Genomic DNA, 26,904 nt, shown 5'->3' with positions numbered 1-26,904 from the left:
TACAAATGTGGATTGGCTGATGTTGTAATAACTAAGACAAACTGTTACAAAAGAGCGTGTTCGCTAAAAAGGGGCGGACTTTCACCGTATATAAGTCGTAAACATAACAATAATCATTACTTAGCATTGGCTTGTTAGCGTTGTTCAAGCATCAAAAGAACAAATATGTCTATTGTATTGCCATCAGCAGGCGGTATTTCTGATCTGTTAAAAGAAACGGGAAGCTGTATCAGCGGCGGCTTTAATCTGAATATGAACGAACAGATGGATCGACAAACTGAGGGCTCACCGCATCGATCTGTTGGATTCAATAGAGCCGGGACTCACTACAGCGTCTTCGGACCAAGTCTCGGCTGTGGCGGGACTCACTGCAACATGCTCGATGAGCAGATAATGCACTGACAAGGACGCGGTCTTATTCACGGATCTCCGGAAAACGACAAACAAGATTACAGGACACATGCGTAAAAATATGGTTTATCATTGTTCATGAAGCTGTTCTGTTTTAATGTGTGGACATGTGCTTTGTTGTAAAGAAAAAATATATATAACTTAATATAACTGTTACATAATCTCTACACTTTTTTGATATAGTAAGGATTGACTGAAACGTATTCAAAGATTCAAGTGTTTATAAAAGACTTGGTTACAAAAGATTTGCAAAGGATACATATGTGTTTATGTTGTGACAAAAAACTGATTCTAGCTATTTGACGATTTATATTAAAATTGTTATTCAAGTATAATCAATGCCAACAAAGATCTTTTTATTTAAATGGTAAGAATAAAAAAAAATTCTGTTCTCCTTTTTAACACATTTTGTTATATCTATTGATATTATATAAATATGTTGTTATTGTTGAATGTTACAAAAGTTATCCATGTTTAATTATTGTTGAATAAATGATGTTATTCAAGTATAATCATGCCAACAATTTTTTTTTAAATGATAAGAATAAAAAACTTCTGTTCTCCTTTTTAACACATTTTGGTATATATATTGATATTATATAAATATGTTGTTATTGTTGAATGTTACAAGAGTTATCCATGTTTAATTATTGTTGAATAAATGATGTATTTACTTAGCATTGGAATTTGTTTTTATTCTTTCCTTCCAAGTAATTGAGTATAAATGTTGCAATTTAACTACCATCAGCAAGCAGGGAAAAAATGAAAAAAGGAACTGTAGCACAAATTTTCTGTTCTAGAATTTCCATAAGTTGGTCGTTAGTTGTAAAAGAAACCATAAAGAAGGAAAACAGCTTTATACGGAGAAAAAACTTGCGACTTCTGGAAATTGCTTCTAGATAGGTAGACAGCAATATGTATAGGCGTTTAAAACTAGATTTTCAACAAAATGAGCATTATAAGTAAAATAATTGTTTATAATTTCATCTGATTATGCTTGTCACGTGATAGATTGCAAGTGAGCTTCTTTTAAAATAAGTATGCGAGAGGTATCTTAGCTGATGCAGAATGCCTTCCAAATGAGATGTTTAATATAAAGACCTTATTACATACGATATTTTCTCAGAAACGAAACTAGCATTCCGCACATGACAAAAAGGACAAAAAGCAAAAACGACAGAATACATTTGAGCCGCGTCACGACAAAACCAGCATAGTGCGTTTGCGACCAGCAGCATGGATCCAGACCAGCCTGCGCATCCGCGCAGTCTGATCATGCTGTTCGATTACAAACCCTAATACATGTAGAAAAACTGATAGTGAACAGCATGGATCCTGATCAGACTGCGCGGATGCGCAGGCTGGTCTGGATCCATGCTGGTCACAAAAGCACTATGTTGGTTTTGTCATGACGCGGCTTATTTTATCAATATTCAACATCTTCATGAACAATTTCATTTCAGTCTAAATGATTAACCATTACTTGAGTATAGTTTCCTTTGATAAATAAACGATGGAAATGTGAATTTTAGTGATAAATCTGAATATTTCTGCATTTACGCATTCAGGGTCTTTGAAGTTGAAAGACTTTGATTAAGTATGTTCATCGTAATTTAAATAACTTTTCGTATACCTATCTTACCAATGTTTGGAATTAATTTTGTGAAGTGACGCATACTTCAGCGTGCATTTTCCTAGATTTAAAAAAATGAAATACGATTAACTGGATACAATATATGTGTTATTTCGCTAATCATCTGGGAATTAAATATTCTCAATTTTTCAAGATTTCGTAAAATAACTTAAACATATTTATGTGATTTTTAAATTTTCTGTTTGGCCTTAGTCATGTTAAAACCAGGTTAACTAAAAACTAAAAACATGTTCATGGGCACGCATTATTTCTTGTTCTCACCTCGAATTCATGCTATATAAATCTCAGAACTATTTCAAGAACAATCAAGTAGACCTCCTTTTTTCTAATAAATATGTTTCCACATTTTTACAACAATTATCTCAATGATTATTACGTTCGACATGGTCACAAGGGGGTATTCTTAAAAGATTATCTTTTCCTTTTTTCCATAAATTTTCATGGCAATCTTGACCACAAAGCTATAAAGGCATCTTTTGCTTTTTTTTTGTTTGTTAAAAAACCGCGATAGCTTCAAATACAAGCATCTATTATCCTTTGAGAACGTATAAAATATGGCATAATTAGTCACGAATAATTATTTTATTTTATTTATTTATTTTGAATTGTTCGTTAACATCGGCATAGGTTGGTAAATAATTTATATCTAAGCGCTAGAGTTACTGCTTTTAGACAATAATATTTGTCAGTTCTTTTCACATTTACAAGTCCATCGAAAGTAATTGCACGCCTGGACTGGACACATATTGACCATAGGCATTCAAGATACAAGCTATTTTATCAAGAAACGAAAATAAGTTATGTTTCTTGTTACATGATACAATTAAGATATATAAATACATCGCATGACAAATACAAAAAAAGTCATGGCTGGTTGAACTTTTGAAAACAAGTAAACGTAATGAGCATATGAAAAAGGATGAACTACATGTATGTACAATTTCAATTAAATATGTGCACGCATAAACATATAATAATAAACTAACAGATACTATCACAATACATTTACAGGATAATAATAACTAGACCTGGAAAGTAAAGGTTATTTGTGTATTAAGATCAAGATAAGTTTAATCAAATTTAAGGTCTATCTCCATGGACTGTTGTGTGCAGGTATGAGGACAGTTCATTTATATATAACAAAGCTCTAGACATTTTGTAAAAAAAGAAAGACACAATGTAAAAACAAATTGCCTTCTGAAGCTAATTCGAATACAAAGGGACTAAATTCTGTCAAACTACTAATCAGTTTTTTAAAACTTAAAAACAAAGTTTCATTGTAATATTGCATGGCTATTTCAAGTTCAAGTTTATATCTTTACTGGTTCATCAGATGGGAGGAGACAGCCAGTTACTGCAAAAAAAAAAATCATGATAGTCAAGGTCATTTCTGACTCAAGATCAATGTAAGTCTCGTCAACTAGAAGGTCCGTTCTCAAGGATTGTTGTACAGTATATACGTATGAAGAAAATTCATTCATAAATAACAAAGCCATAGTTACTTTGATACATTTTTGTGATATTTTCTAAGTTAGAAATAACTCAAAATTATGTCAAATAAAAACTGTCAGAGCTATGAAACTTGACACACACACGCACGCAAGCACAAATGCAATGTAATTTTGCATTGATATCTGTCCAGGTAACGATAACTTCCATATACTAATTTCAAAGTTTTACCGCCAATTATAGCAAAGAAAACAGTGAAAATTCTACAATTACATCTTCAAGGGCAATGTCATTTAAAAGTCAAGGTCAAAGTTTTATCGTCATAAATTCTTGTCATAGGATGTTATGTCTAAATTTGAAGACAATCCATTCATAAATAACATTTCAAGCCACTTATAAACAAAATTCAATAATTTGAGATTGACGATCAATGTAATTTTATGACTCAATGTAATGGTCAGTCTGGTCATTTTGAAAGAACACTCCAAAGGATTATTGTGTCCCAGTATCAGGAAAATTTCATTTTAATTACAAAGCAAAAGCCACCATGGTACATTTTGGGGATATTTCCTAAGTTAATAAAAACTTAAAAAGGGACATAATTATGTCAAACATACTATCAGAATTATGAAAACTTGACAAAAACAGTTGCATTGTAGTTTTACTTTGTGCAAAGTGTCAAGTAAATATATCTATCGGTTTCTAAAATTGGACGGGACGGGACCAAACTATATTTGGTGGTGTATGATGATATTCATCCTCAAGATCGCCATTGTTACAAATCATACAATATTTGATTTTGTTCAGTTCTACTATTACCATAGCGACCTGTTTCAATTCGTCATTGATGAGAAAATCGTATTAATTAATGGAGTACATAGTTTAAGCGGAATGTTACCTAAATTTCAAACAGGTTTTAAACAATTTACAAGTGTATAAACTTGGAATAGCAGACAATATTGCAGTCCATGATGTACAAACTGATCAGTTAGTCTAAGATTGAATAACAAAGGGAACGTTTTACAGTTTTCAGCCAGTATTTTACATTCCTTACATATATTTTAAAGAACAGCGGATATCTGCATAACTCATCATTCGTAGCCATATAGTTAGTAGCTTGTTTAACTTAGAGTATTGAGAGAATTGTAAATTTCCTTACTTCTTATAAAACCACATATCTCGCTTGCATAATATAACACGAACCAAAAAATGCATTAAATAATTAACAAATGGTGCTTGGTTTTAATGACATGCTTTAGGTATTGGTTTAAACATATGTATTCGATATATTTACATTATGATGAACAATATTTACACAATACATTTGGGATTGGACAGAAAGCTATGAAAGCTTTTGAGTGCCCTCCTGCTTTTGGCATTGGCAATCAGCATATTTTATGCCTTTTAACCTTTACCAAAGTTTCAGGTATAATCAAAAACTGTGCGAAGGTAAAGTTAGAAACAACTTCTATATGCAAGTTGATATAAGTCCATTTTTCTTCATGCTTTTAAGTTTTCTAAACGGATCAACTTTTAATCCCCAAGTACTGCAATACGTGTATAATAAATCAAGATTCTTTAGTACATCAGAAGTATTTTTCCCTAAGATAACTATATCATCTACAAGTAACATAAGTAATAAAGCAACTTAATCAAAACTGATATCATCTAAGAGAAATAACTCTTATTCTTCTAAAAATAATGAAAAGAGTAGAGGGAACATTACCTCCCCTTATTTTAATTCTATTGAACATTGGAAATAACATGACCATGTTTTGAACTTTAAACATAGAATTATGCTTTGTTAAACATATATCTCCAACATTATTAAAGTTAAACCACAGACCATTACGATATACATTGTCGAATGACTTTTTACAATCAATAAAAAGTCGCTCTTTTTCAGATGTTTGTCGTTGACGCACGCGCTGAGTACATGAATCACAAGATTAATTAGTAAATAATTTCATATGGTAATACATATTGACCCACCCTCTTTTTTATTTCTAACCAAGCTCTGTGAAATATTTTTTTGTGCTGAGTCAAAGTCATTGCTGGCACAATGTTACATGTACGATAAAGTGGGTCAACATTAACTTCATGGTAGAGAAATAACTCAAGATATGTCACCTCCTGAAAGAAAACGCACGAGTTAATATTGGATAAAAGTTCTACCAAAGTGGTTTTTGGGTATTTCGTTTTGAAATTAAAAACAAGCATGTTCTCTTCAATTGGATATTTTTAGAAACTGTGTTCGCCCTTTTCAGCTTTTATTTTATTTTTGTTGAGGGCTATACAACAAAAGTGACGAGTGCTCTCATTTTAAAAGATCCACAACATGTGAAAGAGACACCGTTAGTAGGTATGCAACACGACCAGTAAAAAGATGCAGAAACAAAGATATTGATCTCTACATATCTAATGCACTGGTGTCACCATCGTCGGAACCCACGGTACACATTCCGTATATACTGTATACGGTAAATAGCCTGGGTTACTGAGGATGTGGTGTCACGTTCCGGTACTGGCATTCTAACTTTTGCTCAGAAAACATGTTTATTTGTTTTCACGTATATCACGATCATAAATTTAAACCAGTAGCAATTTCCGGTATAGTATTGAAAGCCACACACGTTGGCAGTTTGAAGAATCCGATAATTTCGTCTACCACATAAACAACAAACTATCCTTCGCAAAAAACTACAAAAAAATATCAAGTGACTTTTGTTATGTAAAAGAAAAACAATATAAGAATTCTTGAAGCTTTATAAAAAAAAATGAAGTAGGTAAAAGAAAATGAAAGTGCGCCAAAATGGAAGGAAACAGGAGAAAATACTAGACCGCAAATTTCATGACAAGACACGCAAAAGAAACATTTAAAACGTCACCCATACAAACACTACTACGGAGTATTACCTACTACTATCTTTCTTTAAGAGTAGCTCAGTTTTGCCCCTCTATTGTCAAAGAACATGCTTGGGAACGCAGCCTCTTGTTTCACAGGGAAGCGAAAGTGTCCATTAATACGAAAGGAGCAAACAATTGGATGGTGGACAGGGTGAGGGACATTAAAAGAGAAGGAGGGAAGCAAACTTATCAATCATTTCAACCGAAAAAAAACTATAAAACAATATTAATTCATTTTCAAAAATCTTAACTTTTGACCCATACTCATTTCGTCAAATTTTTGGCCACGAACACAATCTTCAGAATGATAAAGTACCGACCGTATATGGTATTTCCTCTTTATTGAAACCAACTGTATAATGTAACAGATGTTGTGGCGCAATTTAGTTACCTCATTGATTACACGGGAGGTAATGAATGTCAAACATGTAAATTCTTATGAGCATACAAGTAATCAAAGTTAAAGTATTGTTAAGTATACTTGTCATAAACAACGCTGATAGTATCGTTCTCGGATCGGAAGGTCGAAGGTTCGAGCCCCACGGGGACGCAGAGTCACGATTTCTGAAATTTTTCAAGTCATATTTTTTTTGCGTTTGTCTTTCAACAACTGCTGTAGCGCCGATATATGTCCAAACGTCGAAAAATGTCCAAACGACGATAAATGTCCAAAAATTGACGATAAATGTCTCAATCGCCGATAAATGTCCAAAAATCCTTTAACGATAAATGTCCAAAAAATAACGAAAAATGTCGCAACAAATTAGGTGCTCATAAATGTCCAAATCGGTTAACGATAAATGTCTCAACTTTTCATTAATTTGTAATTTATTGTATTGGATACTGTAACAGTCTATCCAACTAACCCGTGATTTTACCCTCTGGTTTACCCCCGACGTAAAATGTTTCATACATTATTGTGCATGGCCAGTTGCAGATCCGGATGGGGCGCGGGGGGCATATGCCTTCTTAACTCACCGAAGCAATACGTTTTAGCATTGTTTGTGTTCTTCAATATTTTTGTGCCCCATATAGCGTTGCCATTGTCCGTCCGAGTGTCTAAGTGGACATGGTATGGACATTCAGACTCGTGTCAGTCGTGTCAAAGACATCTAAGCCAATGAAAACGCGTAGTTGTATGGGCTTTACACCAGTCGTTTAGTGTGACAGTTCTGACATTTATATAGACATAGGGGTACATATCTTAATGGGTAGGTGTTTGTGTGTAACGTATGTGATATATAATCGATATAATATGTACCCCTGTGCATCCCAGTGTCGTTGTCGTTCAGCATTCAAGACACAATTCTATGAATATTCAAAAGTACCAATCTAATAGTTACAACCGTTTTTGTACGTAAAGACAAATTCATCAAGAATTGATTGTTAAGAAAATTATTAGTTTATGTGCATCAACTGAATAAATGAATATGGCAGAAATAAGCATACCTCTTTTTCTGTCCAAAATGTTTCACATTTTCAAGTTATATTAGTGTTCACTATTAAACAAACTGCGCTTTAGTCGTGAAAATAACTCAAAACCTGATTAATACATTTTCAAAAAACGTAGAATAAATTAATTCTGTCGATAGACTTCAGCAATTTGATGGTAGAAGCAAGAATATAATTTAAATATAGATGAATTATTATTGTACACAGACCACTTGCTCATTAGTCAACGTTTTATTTCAAAAGTACATGTACAAATGATGTCTGTACCAAACTCATATTTATGATACTTTCAAATTAATACTTATCTTGAAATCCAATTGATATACATAATGAATTATGTAATTATTGTATATTTTATTGAACAGATCACCTGTAACAGTGATTTTATGGGTGATTTGCTTCTCAAACCTTCCTCGGGTAACACGAGGAAGACTTTCAAATATGAATACCAATTCTACACTTGAGTTCACCTTGACCAAGGCGTCCTCAATTCGTCCTTAAGGAAGCCTTTCCCGAGTTTGAGTGGAGGTTGAGTTCGAGTGACGACACTGAATATAGCTATAAGTGTAAAGTAGCGCATTGCAGATGTTAAGTAATAGTTATAGTATATGAAACGAGTTAGTTACGAGGGTATAACACTGGCTGGGGCGACATCAAGGGGTGTTTCTGCTAAAAAATGGCGGGGCCGTTAGGCCGAGACAATTTTTTTTGCAGAAACATCCCGAGATGGTGCGAAAAAAACTCGACCGATATATAAAAGTCGAGTTTTTTTTCCTATATGAATCAATGAAAAAACTGTACTGTTATATATCAATACAGTTTTGAAATGCTCATTGAAGTGTACTGAGTATAATGGGTTGGAAAGAACAAAGGAAAAGCTCACAGTCATGCGATAATACTGAATTATCGCAGGCTCTGGATTTGTTGGAATGTAAAGATTTATTAACTTCTTCAACATTAACTGATTCACAGTTCAGTGACTTTTTGAATGACTCTGTTGAAGATGACTCTTTCGGAATATTTTCACTGGAATTGCCTTCAGATGAAAAATGTGAACTTTTAGCTGCTCATGGTGAAAAACGAAATCGTTTTGGAAAATCTATAAACAATGCTGATCTGGACGAGCTGGTAAAAAATCAAAAATCGAAAAATACAGAAAGGAGTACAAAATGGGCAAGTTCTGTGTTTGAGTCGTGGAGAAATGTCTGTCGGGAAAATGGAGAGGATATTCCTCCATTGGAGCAATGTGATGTCAATATTCATTTATCAAGGTAAATTTAGTCATATTTTGTCAATGTACATGTTACAGCTGATTCCTTATTCGAAAAGTCTACATACTGTAAAGTACACACGGGAAAAGAACCGTTATTTATTGTAATAATACTGCCTATATTTTCCAAGAAAATTTTATATTCATGGTCAGGTACATGTTTCGAGCATTTCAATATCGAATTTTCATTTGCATCACTTCAATCCCTATAAAAGGGAGATAATTCAAAAAGTAATCATTTAGGGTAACTGCACTCCGTCCTAAAGAATAAGTGGAAATCCTGTCGTAACTTTTAGATAAGAAACAATTTATACGAAAGAAGATAATTTGAAAACTATTCTATTATTCAATATATAAATAAATAAGGTTTGATTTTAAATGCCGTGTTGAGACAAATGTTTCCTTTGTCCTCGTGAAACTGAAATAAATAATGTGGGATTTTCCTTAAACTTTCAGATTTGTTGTTGAAGCGAGGAAACAAGATGGCTCTTACTATCCACCTGGATCACTTTATAACCTTACTTGTGGCCTATTGAGAAAACTGAGAGACTTTGGAATTTATGACCGTAACTTTCTAGATGAAACCAATCCATCATTTGCCAGGTTTCGTAACGTACTTGACGCACAAATGAAGAAACTTACCGGGGATGGCTTGGGAATTTCTCGTCGGGAAGCTAAGCCAGTAAGTGAGGAAGACGAAAAAACAATCTGGTCCAAGAGTGTGTTTGGAAATAGTTCATCAGTTGCTCTACAACATACCATGTTCTTTTATAATTGTAAGTTATTTGGATTACGGGGTGTCGATGAGCACCGTGATTTAGATTGTAACCAGTTTTCAATTGGGAGTGATGAGAATGGAAAGTACATAGAGTTTAAAGGTACTGCTTGCAAAACATACAAAGGAGGATTGAAACACCGGCGTATAGATCCAAAATACATCAAACATTATGATGTTAGTAGCTGCATTGTGGACTTTTACGAACAATATATTAACGCTCTTGGTAACTCGGGCCCCTTTTATCGCCGACCATTGTCTGGCAGTGTACCACGTTACAGCGAACAAGTCGTAGGAATAAATAAATTAAAAACATTTATGAAAGACATTTGTTCGTTTGCTGGATTAGAAGGACGTTATACAAATCACAGTGGTAAAAAACATGCGCAACAGCTTTGTATCAAGCTGGCATACCCGAGCAAGAAATATCAAATCGAACTGGTCATAGAAGTACAACCGCATTGAGGAAGTATCAGAAAACATCAGCTGCCATTCTGAAAGATGTATCCAGTAAGCTTAACCCCCCAAATGAACCAGATATGAAGCCAAAATGTGAAACAGAACCAATATCAACGACCATTGACAACTTGAAAACAACATCAAATTTTAAAGAGTCTGAATGTACAAAAAAACCTTGCGCAGAAAGTCAAGACTCGAGATTTAAGGACTTTTTTTAGCGGCAACAACTCATTCAGTGGTTGTACCTTCCAATTTTAGATGTACAATATAATAATAAATTTCATTTCATATCAATCTGTTTTCTTTTTTATGCTCACTGGAGTGAGCGCAAAGAGTTGCCACTTTGTCCGTTCGTCCGGATGTCCGCTTTTTGTCCGGGATATTACTCTGAAACCATAGAGGTACAATGTATCAATAAGATCTGATCGAGTAAAAGTGCGGTGCAAAAGAACCGTAACTCTGCCTTGCCTTATTTTGGAGTTATTGCCCTCTGTTCATTTTACACTGAACTCTGTCCGTGTTATGTGTCTGAAACCATAAGAGGTATCAACAAGACCGCATTGAGTAAAAGTGCGGTGCAAAAGAACCGTAACTCTGCCTTGCCTTATTTTGGAGTTATTTCCCTTTGTTCATTTTTACACTGTGAACTTTGTCCGGGACATATCTCTAAGACCATAAGAGGTATCAACAAGATCTCATTGAATAGAAGTGCAGTGCAAAAGAACCGTAACTGCCTTGCTTAATTTTGGAGTTATTGCACTTTGTTTATTGTAACTTTGTCCGGTACATAACTCTGAAACTAAGATTTATCAACAAGAAATTTTGTATGCAGATAAATCTCCTTGGGTAGATGTGCAGTGCAAAAGAACCGGTACTTTGCCTTGCCTTATTATGGAGTTATTGCCATTTGTTCATTTTAACGTTGTGATCATTGTCCTCTGGACATAACTCTTAAACTCTTAAGATATCAAAATGAAACTTTGTAGGTAGATAGATCTCATTTGGTTTATATGCAATGTAAAAAGAACCGTAACGTTGCCTTTTCTTATTTTGGAGTTATTGCCCTTTGTTTATTTTTACACTTCGAACTTTGTCCGGCACATAACTCTGAAACAACAACAGGTATCAAAAAGAAACTGTAGGTAGATAGATCTCCTTAAAAAAAAACGTAACTCTGTATTGCCTAATTTTGGAGTTTTTTCCCTTTGTTATTTTATCACTAAACTTTGTCCGGAACTACAAGAGATATCAAAAAGAGTAGTTTTTTCTGTGTCCAAAACCTGTTCGGGGAGCATCACATGGTTCAACCTGCTTTTTTTCTAGTATTTGAATGTGTACCCCTTGACCTTATGCCCCTTTGAACCTCCGTAAAAAATTCGACCGATATATAACAGGTGCGAAAAAACTGGACTGATATATAACAGTACATATATGAATCAAGTGAAAAAAACTGTACTGTTATATATCAATACAGTTTTCAAATCCTGAATGGAAGTGTACCGAGTATAATGGGTTAGAAAGAACAAAGGAAAAGCTCACAGCCATGCGATAACAAGATATGTTTGTAAAATATGTATGCCCCCCCCCCCTAAACACAGCAAATTTAATATTACAACATTAGATTTTTAAATGTGTATAAAAAATGAATAGTAAATTTGTTATGGAATATCATTGCCATGGGGCAGAACCAATATGACCCATGGGTCCATGAATTGAGTTAACCCTGTAGTTGTCAATGAGACAATGTTACACACAAAATATCTTCTAAAAACAAGCTTTTCATGGTGAGGTCACTCTGACCTTTACCTTTGACCTACTGACCCCAAAATCAATAGGGGTCATCTACTAGTCATGACCAACCTCCACACCAAATATGAGGACCATCAGCCAAAGCATTGTCTAGTTATTGAGCGGAAATGGCATGGTCTACGGACCGACCGACCGACATGGGCAAAGCAATATACCCCCACTTCTTCGAAGGGGGGCATAATAACTTATTCTATTTGACTTTTTTATCGTTGGTACATGTTGCCCATATGACCAACGTCCCCTGAAGATTGTTAGTATATTATTTTTCGGGGGGATAGTGCATGATACAGAAGACGCCCCGTTCCAGAGGCGACCCTGGTTCTTTTAAGTGCCCGGTGTAAATCACCAGTACAATGCACCTCGGTTTAACTTGTTTTTTTCCCTTTTAATAGTAAGGGAGATAGACTGTATCCAACAATCAACTTATTTTCAAATACATTTTAAAAACTTTTTTAACAATCTCACAAGCATCCCGCTAGAGTCCCGGTGGTCGGTCGGGTGATCCAGGAACGACCGGGGTACGTCCGTAACTCTGTCGGCAACGTCCGGGATGATCAAGGGCTCTGCCGGGGCTCTACCGGTGATTGTCGGCACATTATCTGACCGTACCGGGGCTCTGCCGGGATCATCCGGGACTCTGCCAACATCATCCAGGGCTGTGCTAGCATGGATCTCAGCTTTTATGATCTCTTTGATCGAAGACTTAACAGCGTTTGAATATCGTGTAAGGTGTTCGTCGTCCACTTACTATCTGCATTATCCGTAGTTTCAACTGGACTCTGCATGGATGGCCCGGAGTTCATCCTGGTTGTTATAAGTATGGAAATTGGGTATCACCGTAGTGCTACCGGGGTTATTGAGACTGCAACAATATTTTCATCCCGGATCGTCTGGGGTGGTCCTGGGCTTTGCCTGGATGCTGGTGAGAACGCTACTTAAATCGGTACTTTTAATCCCTATGGAAACCTTTATAACTGGCTGATAGCATTACTGTTGATCATAGAAATAAGTGCAAGTAACATATGAAAAGTTGAGACATTTATCGTTAACCGATTTGGACATTTATGAGCACCTTATTTGTTGCGACATTTTTCGTTATTTTTTGGACATTTATCGTTAAAGGAGTTTTGGACATTTATCGGCGATTGAGACATTTATCGTCAATTTTTGGACATTTATCGTCGTTTGGACATTTTTCGACGTTTGGACATATATCGGCGCTACAACTGCAGAGTTGTCGCACGAGCATCGTGCGGCTACCGCGGGTCGTAATCATATGCTGCCACATGACAGTTGACAATCATGAGACAGTCGTATAAGTCCTCCAGCAGCCGTTTGACAGACAGTCCTATGACGGTTGCGTCAGTTGCGCATCTTAAAAAATCATATCCTTTCCAAATCCCCAACAGTCAATCTCTAGACATGCCGGTCAAACAAAAAAATCTAGGGGGAGGGGTAAGGCCCTTGTTACTAGGGCAGGTGCCAATGAAGAGCATCTAGAAACAAGTGAACAGAGATTACAAAGAAATATACACAGGGAAACTTCACAAAGAGCTTGAAAAGAAGACTCTTACTCCGAGGAAGAATATACGCACATTTATCGAAATTACAAATTTTCCATGTCCGCTGAAACAGAAAATATATAAGTGCAATGGTTACTAACACCCAGAATTTATGTCAAGAGAAATCCGCGGTACTTTGACAAGATATATAAAGAGAAGCAGCTTTCGGAGATATCCAAGAAAGTGGGTGAGCTAGGTGTGTAAGGTTCCATTGTTTTGCATTTTATACGTGTATAGCTTACAATGTATAATATTATCAGCAATGTGAACAATATTGAACACAATTTATCTCAAGGCATAGGTAAGATACATATTCTAAGCACATTAGTCGGGAATCTATTTTGATGAAGAAATTGTTAACTAGTATCAAATTCAGCACAAAATACAAAGCTAGAACTATTGTGTGGCGCTCTTCTTCTTCGCGAAGTCTCCGTCATAGAACACTCAAATGCAACCCTTGTGGTTGGATTTCATCCCGGTTTGATTGAAGCAATAAGGGATGTTCTAATGATGGTGATGGATTCAATCTTCACTGTCGAATTCGTACGATGAACGTACAGACATCGCACGGCAATCGCGCGGCAGCCTTGTGAATCCTCGTGCGGAGCCAATGCCATTTTTTCAATTTCATAAGATTGCCTTACGACTGTCTTAGCAATCGCACGTCTGTTGCACGTCATTTTGCGACGACCGTACGAAATGTTGTCGGTAAAATATCGTAAGAGCCATGTGACCGACGTACGAACAGCGTACTTACGATCTACAAGTCTGTTAAGATAGACTGTGAAAAAGGTTGCGACCTTTCTACGACACAAACTTCTCTACAAATCGTACAAACTAACTTTCGTGCGGCTGATGTGATAGAGGCTTAACGGAACGGAACTATTCGTCTTAATAATAATCGTCTAGGTGTTCCAATTTGAAAACAGACGTGGTTCATGAACCTATAAAACGAACAATGTGAGGTAAAAAGTAAACTACTCACAGACCGTTCACAGGCTTTGCCTCATTTCATATTAGATGTATATAAAAAGGAAGAAAGTTCAGGATGGACGGTTTTTCAAAAAATCGAAATGGGCGGACGGACAGTAATACACAACGGGGTGGGTAATTCCAAACTACGATACGGGTTGTTTGAAACAGCAAGGCAGGTGGTTTATTATAGGATAAATGCGGAATTCGGGGATTATTTCCGTACTTTGAAATTACATCGACTTACAATGTAAAATTGGAGGGTCTCATACCGTTTTCCATATAAATTCCACATCATTTGTTATTATAGCTTTACGTCCTTTTTCAGGAGTTTATATCATCTACTTTTATAGATATAACAGTACTTTTCGGCTTATTTATACCAAAGGCACATCGTAGACCTAGACATACGTTGGTGTATTTTCTTTTCTTTTTAATCCACATTGAATATATCTATTCAATATATAATTATATTTTCAAAGCCATGCTTTTTATCTTTGTCTTTACGTTTTTTGTTACAACTCAAAATTAAAAATCAGCAATGTTTACCTTTGTAAGAAAAGGGGCGGAAATATATATACATGCGAAACGTGAGTACTGATAAATTACAGCAAATATTAGAGAAAATAGAAGATACAACATAAAGAATGTCACATATTAACCCTGTCACAATAATAAGTTTGATTCGATCAAGTCCACATTGAGGAATTTAACGGCAGAGAATTTATGTACCGTTAAAACAGGCAAAGGTTTTCCAACTCAACAAAAAGACATTTACACCTTTTTCTTACCTTTGTTGTTAATTGTATTGTTGTTTATGTGTTATACTTCAAAAATAGTATCATATTAGTATGGTGGCTGATTTACATCACTTTAGGCCTCAAGTCACACGGTTGGATTTTGAAGTACAACAGCAATTAAAACTGAGATTTTTCAAGCAAATCCCTTTCTGTGTGGGAAAGGCCCACTAATTTTTTTAAAAAATTGTACCCAAATAAATACGAAAGGAAAAAGGAACATTTTTTCCCCTTAATTCCCAGTTGTAAAAGACCTTTCCCACCCATGACAGATGACTTAATTTCCAAAATTTTTCCCTGAAAAATGTGTTTAATGGGTTGGGAAAATTCCAGGGAAAATTTTCAATATAGTAGTAAGATGGAGTAAAAAGATGTTGAAAAACTTTTGGGGAGCCCCTAAGTTGTGGCATGTTCGAATCGCAAATTACTCAGACATTGATTATAGACTTTTGAAAAAAAATTCCATCATTATTTATGCAGAAAAATATTTTTTCACTGTGAGATCAAAATACCGAACAGACTTCAGGGTGCTTAGTTGCATTTCCTAAATGCTTTCGCCATGCTATCTATGACCAACCTCTTAATCAATCTTCATAGTCTATACCAACAATTATATTTACACTTATTTCAGTAATAATAGTGAATAAATTCTGTAAGGGATCTATTCGAATGAAATTGTTTTGGAGGGAGACCTGGTGATTCATACAATATAGATTTACGGTCAGAATTTACGTGTTGTATTGCTTTGAAAAGTGTACATCAAATCTCTAACATGTCTAATACGTGTTGTACAGCTAAATACTACCGTCTATTGAGGCGTTGTCTTTTCACTAGCAAGAACGACCATGAAACAAAAAACGCAAAAACTTGAAAGACGGCACTCAAACGGCGATATTTTCGGCGATTTGAGATCGTTTAGTTTTGTTATGGACCACCCCCCTCCCTCAGTTTCGCCTGGGCATTTCTCGAAAAGTAAAGTAATGTATTCACCCTCAATCCTAGGTTACTGCTCCAAGCATTCTATATGACTAAATAAGTTTATACCAGCATAGACCACAACAATTTAATCAGTTACCATCAATATATATATATTTTGCGTTACCAGCTATCACATAAATATACAGCACTTAAAACACAAAGGTGAATCATAACTTGAAGCAGTAATGACCTACGGTTGTATTTGATAAACAAAAGATACTGATCAAATTTTATCTCATTTTATGTGGTAAACAATATCCGGCTTGTTAATGTGGTTATTAAACTAACACTTGTAAGGTTGAGATGTGGAAAGAACAATAAAAATAATATTTATGAGGTATCAAAAGTTCATTTCTCGCTGATATAATCAAACAATCAATATTACATGAAAACGAGGCTTTGTTTAAAATAACCAAATCACATGGTTAGGATCAAAATTCAAAGGTCAGCTAGGATTTTTTTAACCAACTTTGTCGTTAAAAATCTTTTTCCTCGTGCTGATTTTCACTTAAACACTTTTATTTTTATTTTCTCCTGATAAATATATATTTCCTAAGATATGACTCTTTATAAAATTTTAACAATTCTTTTCTAATAATCAATTCAATTTAATAAGTTGTTTCAAGAGGCTAAATTACGAAGAGGCAAATATTGTACAATTTTACAAGAGGTAAAAAAAAACCCTGAAAATATCAATTTAATTTGATTTTGTAAAACATGTGAAGCACATTAAGTGGGAAAATATCTGCAAAGGCTAATATACTGAATCCTAAATCGAAAATCGATAGTTAGTGAAATACTTCGACCAATTTGATTGGCATACGTTGCAAAGCTGTTCATTTTTTTTTTTTGGTCATTTTTCACAACAAAAATGATTATTCTGAAAAGAAACGGGATGAGGGAAAGATCTGAAAATTCACACACAAGATATTTGCCAAGACCTGCACCAAATGGTTAACAAATGAGCCAAGTCACGACAAAATCAACATAATGGGTTTTCGACCAGCATACAAACTCTGTAACGAGTAGAGAAACTGATAGCGAACAGCATGGATCCTGATCAGACTGCGCGGATGCGCAGCCTGGTCTGGATCCATGCTGGTCGCAAACCCATTATGTTGGTTTTGTCGTGACACGGCACAAATCTTGAAAGAAAATTTAGTCCCGTCATGTCAAAACAATCAGTGGAGTCACTTTAATTAAGGTATCAACATCTTGTTACAGATCATGAGATAAAAGGTAAAATGGTGAATGAAAAGTGAGGCAACGTATTCCGCTCAAGGGAAACTCACCTTGTTTTGATATATTCGATGAATGTTAATTAAGTCAATTCAATCTTGATATCATTCACAATATGTTAATCTGTGGCCACAAAATCATCGTTAACAATAACAACTTTCAATCATTTATAAGTAGAATAATCTAATTGTCTATCATTATTTACTGCTATCGCTATAATTGCGCTGTTATTTAAAGGCCAACTATGCCCCGAATGTACTTTATTTTTAAGTTCTTACAAGCTTTTTATTTCTGGTGTACTTTTTAAGTTAAAGATACTCATTGGCCAATTAGCTGACCTTTCTTTTTCTTCTGTTACTTATTGGAAATTTGTTTAGTTACAGTGATTGCATATTTTGTATGGAAGTCAAAATACTCCTTTGTTTACATTTTGCTACTTTAATGACAAATAATTTCACACTTACCGCTATTTTCTTTAGGAAACAAGCACCAAGCATGCTCGTAAACCATTATTTAAATGTTGTAAAACTCATGTGAAGTTAAAATTTGTTTCTGATGCACTATATGTGCCTGTAATAAACTGGTTACACTGATAAATATAGCTGTTATAAACTTGGTTCATTTTAAAGGGTGATTAATGTTTTTTGTTTTTTTTTATACTTTAAGCAAATATTTTCAATGGCTAAATATACGACTGAGATTACAACTTTACACTTTTCACAAGAGTAATACAATCCACAAGAATGGCGCATTCGTTTTATTTATCTTTCATAATTTCGTTATTTTTCAGAACATCAATTCTGTTTGTTAGCGAACATACGAATTTTTAAATAAAAAATCGTTTGTTATCAATAGTATATCAAGTTTGTGTCCAGTTATTAGAAAATCAAGTGTGTATATAAGCTTTAGACCTCATTTGTGCGTCGACTTATTTAGAATTAGTTATCAAAACATCATCAAAATTATATTTTTCTGTGTAAGGGCATGGTGTGTAAGGACATGGTGTGTAAGGGCACGGAGAGTAGCTAGCAAAGACATGAATTTTAGCAAGGTAATCAATAAATCATTTGAGCCGTGTCATGACAAAACCAACATAGTGAGTTTGCGACAAGCATGGATCCAGACCAGCCTGCGCATCCGCGCAGTCTGATCAGGAGCCGTGCTGTTCGCTATCAGTTTCTTTACTTGTAATAGAGTTGATAAGCGAACAGCATGGATCCTGATCAGACTGCGCGGATGGGCAGGCTGGTCTGGAGCCATGCTGGTCGCAAACGCACTATGTTGGTTTTGTCGTGACGCGGCTCAAATCAATTTTGTTCACAGAATATATTAATTTTATAAATATTGATAAGTATTAGGACATCAATTTGGTGATAGTTTACAAGAATTTTGTTTTGAGAATATTTATTTTGACATGAATTTTAGGTACCCGGTTTATACATGTATTTAGTACAACAGCAACAACTGTGTATATAAATGTAGATATAACATTATAAAAAGCCCTTCGATCCTGTTTGAATTGTTTTGCCATCGGAACATTCCTTTTATAGAGGAGAGCACACACTTCGATCAGGGCATCATCTTTGTGCAAAGCTATTAGAACTAAAATTGTTTGCATGGTTGTTAAAAATCAGTTTGTGTATATCTATCGTCAAATTCGCGCATCTATTCCAAGACACCATTATTACACATTTAGAGATTAATTTTATTAATAGTGGTTGTGACAACAATTTCTGTATAATAGTAATGTGAAAAGCCATCCGTTTGGTTATAGTTATTAGGACACCATTACTGTATATAAATGAGCCGTGCCATGACAAAACCAACATAATGGGTTTGCGACCAGCATGGATCCAGACCAGCCGGCGCATGATCAGCATCCATGCTGTTCGCTTACAAATCCTATTACAAGTAGAGAACAGCATGGATCCTGATCAGACTGCGCAGATGCGCAGGCTGGTCTGGATCGGTTTTGTCATGGCGCGGCTCAAATGTTACTCTGTGAAAAGTTGAAAGGACAGCAATTCTTGGTACACTTACGACATTATGAACACATCTGCAGAAATACAAAATTTCACCAATTTTGTATTTAAATGTTAAATTCTGCTTAAACCGTTTCTAAGGGGCATGGACGGTAACTTGCACTTTCCATTACCGTCCAATTAACATGTTCTATCAAACAAACCCTGCAACATTTTCAATTTTGTTGCTTTGAACGTTCTTAAGGGATTCCAATTTTCTCTATGATGTAAATATGTAAAAGGACTTCAATTTTGTGTTCAGTTAATGAACAATTTAAGGGACTTTAATGTGCGTTAAGTTCCTAGAAAATTTATATAATTATGTACATGATCGCTAATCTTGTTCATATTATTTTGATAATTTTTTATTCTTACAACTACGTTTTTTGTAGGTTTAAGGCAAAAGTACGGAGAACATCTATCATAAAACATTTCATGTCGTTTCCGTTACTATTGTCTTACATTGTTTCACATGTATTCAATTTTGCAATAAGAAACCATGAATGAGTTGCGATTGAAATTTCGAGCGTTGGTGGTTTATTTCGAAAATTCAGAACCATTGAAAGGTTATTGAACAAGCCGAGGTCATTCACGTTCTTTCGTCCTATTTGTTTATTCATACTATATTGTTGTTTTTGATGATGTTATCTATGTAGATACATCATTAGAAATAATCTCGTTACGGGTCATTTCATCTACTCAAGACCTCGTTTCCTGACGCTAGGTCAATTGACTATAAAATACAAAAAATCTTATTGAATAAATTCAAAATTAACTCGGTTTTATGAAGACGAAGATCAAATACCTAAAACTTGTGTAAGATTAAAGTGCACTTTATTTCATCAACATTTTTCATTTATTTGTGTTATTTTGAATGAAACATTGTTGTTTCTGCATTTCTATCGGTTTTGTATTTATTGACTTATTTGTATCTTTTGTCATTTAGATAATAATTCTATTATGAACATAAATGAGTGTTCACCTGATACCTTTTACTTTAATTATTGTAATCAGTCGAATTTTGATGTTGTGTTTTAAAAGAATTCTTTAATGGTTTGGTTTAAAGTAATATCAACACTTAAGCGATCACGTTTCGACTTTTTCAGCTATAATTAGAGGAAGACCTTTCACGACCTGTAGACATACCGATTTTTCGTGTGGTAGATGCTGCCAGCTGAATAGACATATCTGAATTCAGAGATGTCGGACATAAGGGTATCGTTGGTTGTTGTTTTGATAGCTCTTACAATAGGATCTATTGATGGAAGAAACACACCGAGAAGGAAATCAAATACACAAACAAATTGGAAAAGTAAGATATATATGTTTAGTAACTTTTTGTTTTTTCTTTCGATTTTTTTTTCAAATATATGTTATTTTATTATTATTTTTTAATAATATCATTTTGGATTTATTTATTTTTTACTTATTTATGTATTTATTTTTTTATTTTATTTATTTTATTTTTATTTATTTATTTTTGTTGTTGTTGAAAAGGTTTGATATATTAGTTTTATGACAAAAGTATTTTGTACATATTAATTTATGATTGATAGCAGGAGTAAGTTCTACATATATAGAAATGTATTGGAAACATATATTATTAACAAAAGTCATTTGTACAGACAAGTCGGAAAAGTATTATGTCTGAAAAAGGCTGAAATTATTTGCACAGTTGAAATTTGATCGAAGGAAAAGTTAATGCAATCATACTCTGTAAATATTTCTGCATATACAATGAGCTGAAACTAACATTTTCCTTTATTTTACACAGGTTTCTTCTGTTCCACATGGTTTCACTGGCCTTGGTTGGAAAATTCAAGTAAGTTTTTAGTAATTATTGCTTTATATTTCATATTTCTAAAATTTCCATAATAGTATAGACTTTATAAAGGTTCGGTCACCATGACAACGGAGTCTAATAATCATTTGTCTCTCACCTCTGTCTTTAAATCATTTGGCACATGCAGAGAAATTTGTAATTATTTGTATATAATCCAAAACAGCCGGTTAGATTGACAGGGCGCCGAAATATGGTTTAGAGATATGTCAAATCGACTTTAATTCTTTAGGTCTTAATTCAAAATTTTACCATTTCATGTTAAAATGTTGAATTCTGCTTAAGCCGGTGCTAGGGGGCATGAACGGTAACTTGCACTTTTCATTACCGTCCATGAACAGGCTCAATCAAACCGAGCCTGCAACATTTTCAATTTTGCCGTGTTGGGCTTTCTTTAGGGATTCTGTATTTATCTATTTTAAAAAACAGCCAAACAATCAAACAACAAAGATAAACTGAATTATGACCCGTTCTTAACCGTTTGATTATTATTGGGATTGATGTTGTTTTTCCCCGCCTGTGCTTTCTGTAAAAGTTGAATACACTGAATATATTGATAAGCTGTTGACGGTTAGGGGCTCTACTTAAATAGCTTCAACTACCTGAACCATAGTATGGTGAATATGCATGAAACGTCAGACTATGAAAGAAACGGTATAAGTCATACTTGATATTAGATATCTATATCATACATAACGAGAGTACATATTCGGACTCACCGTTATAAACTTTATTGAACGTAACTACGAATATTACTATTCAGGAAATATAACCTATCAGCGTCTAGTACATATAAATTTATATCGACCAAATATGGTAATTGCGGCTTGCTTTAATTGGCTAAAGGGTATTCTATTTCTAATAAATATATATTATAATCGTTAACGCAATTGAGAATTAAAAATGTTTGCTTAGAATGTATGAATCGTTTTGGTATAGTTTTCTGTAGGACAGGTGGTATACTTGTAATTTTGTTGTTTGAAAGAAAAAAAGAATCTGACATGTTCTTGTTTGACTTCCATGTATACTATTATCGTAAATCCATTATTTTTTAGATTTGGTGTCGTATTCAAGAGAAAGAGTTTCACAAAAGCGGTCCTTTGTAAGAGATTGTGAAGTTGATGTTGGCACCTGTCCAGTAGGTGCATGCTTCAAGTGTCCCGATTCCGGTTACATTTGTCCAGAGACAGAGACTCGAACTCATACATGTCAGGAATTCGGCACCTGGTCGTATGAGTATGTAAAGAAATGTATATGTTGTAAGGATCATGGTTTGACAGTGAACGTTAAAATTGTTGATTCTGAAACTAAAGTTGGGATTGAAGGAATAAACATTCGATTTGAAAAGAATATCATCGGTGACTCAGATGCAAACGGTCGTTTGGTGTCTGTAGTGCCATCTGATTCAAGAAACATAGTGATACGTGCAACTGATTTAAAAACTGATACTTATATAGAAACTGTTAAAATATATGACATCATGGAAGGATTTTTCACGACGGTAGAGGTGGAAATAGCAATGGTCAGAAAAACGTTTTCACTTGAATTCGATGCCACTAAGAAGATAAGCATCTGCCTGTCAGAGAATCAAAATTGTTTAGAATCCAAAGATGGGACGCCACAAATAGACATTGCACCAGGGAGTTTAAGAAATAATAACAGACAGATATACAAAGGACTTGTAAAGATAAGCATTTCTCTTATAGACGAAAGTAATGAGAACTCAGAAGCTAAGATACCAGGACGTTATGTATCTTCAACAAGCAACCCCGTCGCTAAAATTATTCCGCTATTAACATTTTCATTAGATTTTAGGAGCAACAATAATGAAAAGCTCCGGATAAGCGAAACCGTGAATTTTTTTAGTAGCGACTCGAACAACGCTAGGATCTGGAACATAGACTTACAAACAGGTTTTTGGCGGGAAGCAAAAACAACTTCCGTTACAAAGAGAAGAAAACGACAAACTGCGGATCAGACACAATTTTTGACAACGATTGTGAGTGGACAGTGGATGACGCTTGGTCAGATATCTAGTTTACCTAGCTGCTATATTAAAGCAAAAGTATTTGACGAATCAAGTGGTACGGATATAAGTAACAGTTTAACCACATTTTATCAGTCTGAAATTATTGCCACAGACAGTAATAACCAGAAGATACGATATTATTTTGCTCCGACACAAACGCTAGAGGACACTTGTTTCGAAGTAAGCTGTCCGACTGACTCTTCGCTGTCAGGAACTATACAACTTAAAGCTATTGTAAATGTTGGTACTCCATTGACTTCAGCGATTACGTATCTTAGTTCAAAACCCCTAGGAGATTACGAGCTATCGATACAGTCTAAGCACACAAACATTGAATATAGTTCTACAAGTTATCTTGAAGAGCCAGGAACATATGCTAAATTTACATCTGATCCAGACGGACCATTCTTCGAAGATATTTCCACTTGCGTAGGGTCGGATGCTACGAAACCAGCATTCCATTTTATTTATTCTGATCCATTAACAACCGTGTCCCCCTCAACGACTCATGCAAAGCTTTGCACTGCTAGAATCGGGTTTGAGGACCCTGAAGGACTCTTCTTTAAATATTTGTCAAGTTTAGATACGTTACCCACTATAGAGGCCATAAGCACCTGGGAAGAAGGCTATGACAGGTTTTATTTTACAGACTTTAGTAGGATGGAATACTCATCTGGTGGAGGATATTACTACGCATGCGTAAAATACCGATGTGCTCCACCGGCAGAAGAACCATACGATGAAAGTATTGGCGACACGGCATTATATTTAGACATTCTCTTACCGGATAAAGTCAAAATCGATTTAAATGATGACGGGGTAATGGTAGACCAAAGTGTTGACTGCAAGACAGGGAATTGTCATGGGCCTTTCTGTATTTCACAATATCAATACAAAGCGGACAAGAATTTCATAGATGGAAGTCTTTGGGTGGAAAGAGGAAACAATGTACCTGGCAGTTTCTTTTTACCAACTAGCGATCCCCTGGCAACAGACACTTGCAGTGCTAGTTCAATAACAACAGACTTTGCTTATACTATGAAATGCTTTTTTGGAAACCCTCAGTAATTGAAGTGTTTTGAAAATGTAATGAATTTTATGCTTTAATTACATTACCTGTGTTATCTTTTTTCTCGTATGAAAGTAAATTGTATAGACAGTTTTAATTTATATGTAGTATAAATGTACATAATTCCAAGCTCGTGCGAACAAGACTTTACAAAGTCAACAAAATGTAATATTGTATAACTACTCGCTGTTAAAGCACACATGTATTATATAACTTTTGTAATATGCACACGAAAAACAAAACGGAATTATCTATCTTTATGCATAACATTTTTTTAAATTTTATTTATTCATTTTTTTGCTATGACAAGCGTCTTAATAACTAATTGTCAATCATGAATATAATTGTTTTGAGGGTTGTTTTGGTATTTTAGTGATATAATTCCATATATTTAAATATATAGAATTTTACCATGTTGAGGCAAAATATATTCCATATTTTACGGAAAACTTAAAAAACATTAAATGTTGCCGTCAAGAAAACACAAACAATATAAGTTGTTAATGAAAACTCACATTTGCTAAATTGCTACATAGTTGAAATTGTACAGCATGCAGTAATACATTGATTATTAAAACATGCGTGACATGTTTTAATGTATGACCACCCTAATGGGTTTTTTTACGGAACTGGAAAATTTACAACATAGGTCAGAGGATGCCTGTATGCAAAATTTACCGTACGGTTAACGAGTTATGGACACTTTTCTGAACTTAAGCTTTGATATTAGAAGGGCTCTTTCACTAGAATTGAGGAATCTTTAAATAATCTATTATTTCATCCTTATGCAATGTTTTTGCCCATTAATAATGGTTTCGAAACAAATGATAATATTCAGCTTACAATCATAAAAAGGAAAATGATTGTTAATACTCAAAATGAAATATGTATACAAATGTTCACCTACCCCCCTAATGTTAACACTTCATTGACATTTTCTTATTAAGATGGCCTTATGAAAAAATCCATAGAATTTACCAAAATAAGAGACTGTTTTCAAATTGTACTTAAACATTTCAAAAGTGAATTGGTTGGTCTTGTGAAATATAAAAAGGAGATTTAGCATTATTTAGCTAATGAATATCTAATAATAAGTATATTAATTATATAGTTAAAATAAAATACTGCTTTCTTTCCAAAAGGGATATGAGATATTAATATTAATGTTAAAAGAAAACAAAAGTTAATCTTTGTGGTGGGTTTTGAATCGACGGCCTTAAGTTTCAATACAATTGATAGTATTCTAATCTATTTGAATTATTGTATGGCACGATATAATGCACCAGAAGCGCACAAGTAATACTTACAACAAATAACGTGAGAACAGTCCAGTGAATTAAAAGAAGTCCGGATTTCTTTTGGGGAAAATCATTCGTGCACGTAAGGAACCTATTGAAACGCAAAGTGAGTGCTCAGCCTATAGAAACTTATCGAAAAAATCGCAAGGATTTGGCTGCACTCCCACAGCAATACCTACACAGATGTATATTAACGATTGGGACAAGATCCTTGCTGTAACTTATCCACAGCGGATGGAGTTACCGAATACTTATACTGTATCAAATAAGATGTAATTGTATTATGCAGATTTTTTGCGGGCTGATGATGTTTCGCATTTAAGCAATAAATTACATTAATCTTATATATTATTATCTGTATTTTTGCCTCAATATACCTGTATTGAAATTAAATTAAAACTATGCGGCCATTTGAAAATTCGTCAAAATGTATTTTTATGCATTAATACTTGTGTCCTGTAGGTAAGCCTTTACAAGTGTTCTCAAAATATATTTTACCCTTGTAAATAAAATGTTTAGTATGTTTGCTAGTACAACCATAATTTTTCTTCAGTTTTGCCTCACAAGGTTCTTTGGTATTCTGTGAAGTTTTGACAAATATATTGTTTTGAAAACCTTTTCAAGTTCTCTCCTCATTATGCAGAACAATAAATATGTGCCAGTAAATTGACCTTACAATTTTGTGTTACAACAATATTGAGATGTTCTTGCAACTTTCATATATAGTTAGAGCGGAAACAGTGGTAAATCCGACGTTCCAGGAATTATAGTCATGAACATACATAAAAGATGGACTTTGACAAGAACTGTATATATGAGAATTTAGAATTCTTTTTACATGAAATGTGATATGGTTTATTGAATGTTGGTAATTTTGGATATAAGATATTAAAGCTCTTGAAGAAATATACTA

At 34.4% G+C, this 26,904-nt stretch overlaps 1 protein-coding gene and 1 pseudogene across 1 annotated transcript; both read left to right on the top strand.

Moving 5' to 3' along the window:
• The first annotated feature begins 9,420 nt into the window (after positions 1-9,420).
• LOC132747630 (uncharacterized) lies at positions 9,421-11,749 on the top strand (annotated as a pseudogene).
• Positions 11,750-20,530: 8,781 nt separating this feature from the next.
• LOC132747633 (uncharacterized) lies at positions 20,531-25,475 on the top strand. The gene is made up of 4 exons (XM_060737068.1): positions 20,531-20,571; positions 20,862-21,067; positions 21,530-21,577; positions 22,651-25,475. The coding sequence occupies exons 2-4, from the start codon at positions 20,956-20,958 to the stop codon at positions 24,690-24,692; spliced, it is 2,202 nt and encodes a 733-aa protein (XP_060593051.1). The 5' UTR covers positions 20,531-20,571; positions 20,862-20,955; the 3' UTR covers positions 24,693-25,475.
• The last annotated feature ends 1,429 nt before the right edge of the window (positions 25,476-26,904 follow it).

The sequence above is a fragment of the Ruditapes philippinarum genome, unplaced genomic scaffold (assembly GCF_026571515.1).
Source record: "Ruditapes philippinarum isolate M1 unplaced genomic scaffold, ASM2657151v2 ctg3195_1_1_1_1, whole genome shotgun sequence".
NCBI classification, from domain to species: Eukaryota; Metazoa; Mollusca; class Bivalvia; order Venerida; family Veneridae; genus Ruditapes; species Ruditapes philippinarum.
This window is presented reverse-complemented; position numbering and strand designations above follow the sequence as displayed.

Bases quoted from the DNA above. Each gene is read 5' to 3' on its own strand.
- LOC132747633 (XM_060737068.1), top strand. From the start codon at position 20,956: ATGTCGGACATAAGGGTATCGTTGGTTGTTGTTTTGATAGCTCTTACA. The intron at 21,068-21,529 runs GTAAGATATATA...TATTTTACACAG, and splicing joins TACACAAACAAATTGGAAAA to GTTTCTTCTGTTCCACATGG. The intron at 21,578-22,650 runs GTAAGTTTTTAG...ATTATTTTTTAG, and splicing joins GCCTTGGTTGGAAAATTCAA to ATTTGGTGTCGTATTCAAGA.